Source organism: Nestor notabilis, unplaced genomic scaffold (genome assembly GCF_000696875.1).
Source record: "Nestor notabilis isolate BGI_N333 unplaced genomic scaffold, ASM69687v1 scaffold5830, whole genome shotgun sequence".
Classification (NCBI taxonomy): Eukaryota; Metazoa; Chordata; class Aves; order Psittaciformes; family Psittacidae; genus Nestor; species Nestor notabilis.
The window spans coordinates 83939-88594 of record NW_009912397.1 but is presented as its reverse complement, the minus strand read 5'-3'; the positions used below and the strand labels follow the sequence as shown (position 1 = coordinate 88594).

Genomic DNA, 4656 nt, shown 5'->3' with positions numbered 1-4656 from the left:
GCTGAAGTGCTTTTGGGAAGTGCAAGTCAGAAATTGCCCCTTTTCCCAAACCTTATCAGTTTTTGAGGATTTAGTACCAAAAAGCTACGTGCTCTGCTGAACGATGTCTGCAGGCAGTTGGCGGCTCCTGAGGTTAAATTGCTCTTCCCACCTTGTGCCACAGCAGCCTGGTGCCCCACAGGCAGTGATCCTGGCTCTCTTCTGCCTTTCTGGAGCTGCTGCACTTTGCCATGGATGTGAAGAGCAGCACCAGAGGTTCTCTGCTGTGGTACTTTGGATGGTTGAAACCCCATGAGCGTTGCTGCAGAGAGAGCATCAATAACCAAACCATTCTGAGCCATGCAGCGCTCTGGCCATGTCTCCATCTCCCCCATTGCCAGGCATTCTGTGTGCTCTCCTCCTGCAGAAATAGCTGCTGCGCTCTGCTGCTGCATCCCAAAATAGCCTGGGAGGAAGCAGAAGGACCAGACCAAACCAACAGAACAGATTTCGGCTGTCTTGCTGGGAGCAGGGCCCCTGCCTGGTCCCCAGGCGCTGTGCAGGTAGCCTGTCGCCGGGGCAGGATGCGACAGCCCCTTTAGATGCTGGAGACCTGGATCCAAAGGTGCAAGGCTGAGTATGTAGGGCCAGCTGGGCTTTCTGTGTCTGGATGTGCTGGCTGCTGGGGTGTTGAGGGTGGAAAGCCCTGCAACCACACGAGGTGCAGTGAATGGTCAGCCACGACGTGCCCTGTGGGAGCACAGTGTTGGCGTTCACCCTCTGCGTGTTCCTCTCTTGTGCAAACACACAGCCACACCTGGGGTTGTGCAAATACTCTCCACTGTGTTAAATCCATCCTGGCCTTGGTGGTCACGCTTATCAGAGCTAGATAGTGGAGTTTTAACTCCTTGTGTGGAAAGGGCTGTCCAGGAATGGATTTAGGGTCCACTTGTGAGTGGTGGAAGTGGCGTTGGTCCCAGGGTGAGGGCTGGACTGGTGGTGTCCCCTGGTTCCCTGTGCTTTGCTGGCACATGGGCCTGTTCTTCCCCCTTCTCATTAAAACAAATGAGCAACTGGATTTACAGTGCAGCTCATGGGCTGTGTGTGTGTCAGGGTGGCAGGACTAGTGGTGCAGGAGCGAGCACCCTGGGGCACCCCAGGACTCCTCACAGTGCTTTTTCTGCAAGGCTATGGGCAGGGGTAAGTGGACCAGGATCTCATCACTGCCATTACTGCATGTGACATGAGTGTATGGACGTGGTCAGGGAAGTGTCAGAGCCACACTGGTATGAACATGTCGGGGATGAAATACTTCATGCAGCAGAAGGTGTCCCCCCAGAGCTGGTGCTTGGTGTGGTGGTGGGACATGGGGTCTGGGATGGGGTCATGGGTCCCCTGCTTGCTTGGTTACCTTCCTTGCCTTCTCCTGCCGCTGTATGGATGTGCTTAGTCCAAGTGCAGGTGAGCTGCGTGGCTGAAAGCCAGAGGAAGCATTTTCCATCCAGCTCTCTGACTCTAAACCCACTGAGAATGTGTGTCGCTGGATGTATCCTCTGCTCACTTGTCCTGGTCAGGACCTGCAGGGACTCCCTGTAGTGGTCAGGCAGGGCTCAGCGCCGTGCTGCTGGCGCTTGGCGACGAAGGAGGTTGTCCTCTTTCTCTCATGGAAATCTCTCTTTGCCATCTTTGTTTTCCACCCCGCAGCCTGTTCACAGCATCCCCTTTATCTCCGCAGGCCTGGCGTGATCACCATGCAGGCGCTTTCGGAGGAGGACCGGCGGCTCTGGATGGAGGCGATGGATGGCCGGGAACCGGTGAGCAGAAACACTCGCTAACCCCCAGCCTTGGAGAGGAGTGTGGGGAGCTCTCCGGAGCCTGGGGCAGGCTGTTGGCTGCGAGCAGGCTGTCACGCAGCGCCTGCCAGCCGGCGCGGGAGCTGTATCCGTGGGGCAGCCTGCGCCTCCTGCCAAGAGAATAGTTTAATCCCTTGGTTAAATATTTGAGGTAATACTGTATCTCCTGTGCTTGGATCGCTTGGAGGTGCGGTGGGAAGGAGGAGGGTAGGCTTGGCCAGCACAAACATGCTGCTGTGCTGTGCTGAAAGGAAAACATGGCAGAAGGAGCAGTGGAAGAAAAGATGCTGTGCGTTTCCAGGGCGGCTTTTTTGTGTCCTGAAACTCATTGGTGGCTGCTTCTGGGTCTCGTGGAGAATCACAGGTTTCGTGTGAGGCTCCCTGTGCTCGGCTGTGCCGGGGCTGTGCGGGCTTCCTCACCTTCAGAATGGATTATGGGGATTTTCAGAGAACTCGGGATTTTACTCTTTAATGTGTGTGCAGCCTTCACTGCCGGGCTCCGGGAGCTGTGGCTGGTTCTAAATGCATTCCCCCGGTGGCACCATCCTGCCCAGCTCTCCAGCAAGGAATGGCAAACACAGCATCACCGGGCAGCCTCCGTCTGCAGAGCGAGAGCAGACTGTGGGCCCCTGTGCCTCAGGCTGGCCAAGAGCGTGGCAGGATGCGAAGGGAAGCTCTGTGGATTGCGGGAGCAGCCAGGGCTGCTGTGGGACAGCCCAAAGTGTCTGTGTGCTCCAGGGCTTGAGCTGGGCTCTGGCAGTTGAAGGAGAGTCCATGTGGGGAGCAGCGTGTCCCGGTCCCACAGACTGGGACTGGTTTGAGCAGATTCCTCCCAAATCCATGAAAAGGTTTTTGTTTGTCAGGAAAAAGTGTTCTTTAAAGCCAGGTGAGATGTGGATACATGTGGGCTGTTCACTGAGTGCTGGAAAGCACACGTTGGGCTCAGTTGAGCAACTTGCTTTTGAAATGTGCAGTGGTTTAGAGGTCAGGAGGGCCCTGTGTGTGTGTGTGAGGGTGCTGCCGTGCAGTTCAGGTAAAGGATTTCATTGTGGATGCCTGGAATCATAGATCCATTGGGTAATTCAGGTAGGACAGGACCTCGGGATGCTTCTAGTCCAGCCTTCTGCTCAGAGCAGATTGCTTGGGTGTTATCTGGTTGTGTGCAGTGAGCATCCAAGGGAGGAGAGTGCGCAGCCTTCCTGGGGCTGCTTTGCCATCCTTTTGGTCCCCAGTCTGAACCTTTCCTGTTTCATTTCACACCTATTGTCTCTTGTCCTCCCACTGTGCACTGTGTGAGGGGCCTGGCTCTGGTTTTCCAGTGCCTTAGGATGGGTGCTGGCAGGTCCCCACAAAGCTTTTCCTTCTCCAAACTGATTCCAGTGGCACCTGGAGACAGGATAATATTTGAGTTTCTTCAAAACCGAAGTGCGTATCCTCCTTGCTCCTACTCCGAATCGAGCCTTGTCCTCCTTCAGCTCACCTGCTTCCCACTGCTGGGAGCTGGTGTTGAAGGATGCGAAGGGCGGTCACCAGCACTGGGGCTGCGTGAATCCCGCCATCCAGGTGCCTTTTGACGTGCCGATGTTCCCAGGACCTGGCACAACAGCAGAGCCAGTCTGTTGGGATTGGGTTGCAGAAGTGCAGCCAGAGATTTTGCGTGCTTGTGAAGTGCTGTGCATGTGAAAGGTGCTGTGAAGCAACCAGTGCAGGACTGCCTGGATTGTCCTGTTTGAGAATCTGGTTACGTGAACTCCTTCAAACACACAGGTCTCCATGCTGACACCTACGGATTTCTCCTCTTCCCTATCATGCCCATCAGCTCAGGGTAGCTTGCTCATCCAGCACATCAAGGGTTGTTGCTGCGCATTAATGCAATACCTCATGGCATTTAAATGCTCATGGCATTTAAACCCGGCCTTCCAGGTGTGGTGCAGGAGCCATGGGAGTGGAGCCTGTATGGAAATGGATCCAAGAGGCATTTTACTGATGAAGATGGTGCGTGTTGACAGACAGGATAATCCCAGTCCTCAGTTACCCTCCTCAATCCAGCACAAGTGGAGTTGTTGGTCTGTTCTGTTTGGGTTCTTCTCTTGCAACAGCAGGGTGTGGGATGTTACCTACTCCACAGAGATTTCCTTGAGCAAGAGACGAAGATTTAACCTTTGGACTCTTAGAAATACCCATTCTATGCTTTGACCGTATTTCTGTAACCAAGAAACCCCTACTGGAAAGAATGTCTGGTTTTCCTTTGATTGAATGTTGAGTTGTGGAAAAGATTGGCACAGTGGGGACAGTAATTCCATGTGCAAATTCAGGCTGTGGAGAGATTAAAGTGGACTGGAGTTTGTTTCTTAATTATAATTAAAAGATTAAAACCAAATGTTGAATTACATTTTAGTAAGACCTAAACATAGAATGTGGGCTGCATTAGCCAACACATTTGTCACAACTTGAAAAGATTTATTATACATCTTACAGTCAGAGCAGTCTCCAGATAGCTATCATCAGTCTGTTAACTCTTACCACTTGTTATTAATTTGGCTAAAACCCCTGTGTTGACTTTGGGGTTTATTTTATGCTACAGAGGCTGGAAATAGGAGAAACGAACTTCGTCACAGAGCAGTTGGTTTGGTTTGGTTAAGATACTGGGGATAAGTTTCCTATGGTGGTTCTCCTCTGGTGATGCAGTTTGCAGCTGTACGTGGTGGAGGGCAGCGTGGCTCTGAACCCACGCCAAGCACGAAGCCGGCCTGGCCCGTCGCGGGGGCTGTGGGATTAGGAGCGGTGCGAACGAGGCTGTTTGCTCCGCACACAGGGAGCGCTC

General features: G+C 53.3%; 1 protein-coding gene across 1 annotated transcript in view; it reads left to right on the top strand.

Annotated features, from left to right (window-relative positions):
• Positions 1-4656, top strand: part of ARHGAP26 (Rho GTPase activating protein 26) — a gene marked incomplete at its 5' end in the record, with an annotated part of 93091 nt that overhangs the window by 10073 nt on the left and 78362 nt on the right. The window contains one exon of the mRNA XM_010019316.1: positions 1715-1793. Coding sequence (XP_010017618.1) covers positions 1715-1793 — 79 coding nt within the window. The remainder of the gene's footprint in view (positions 1-1714; positions 1794-4656) is intronic.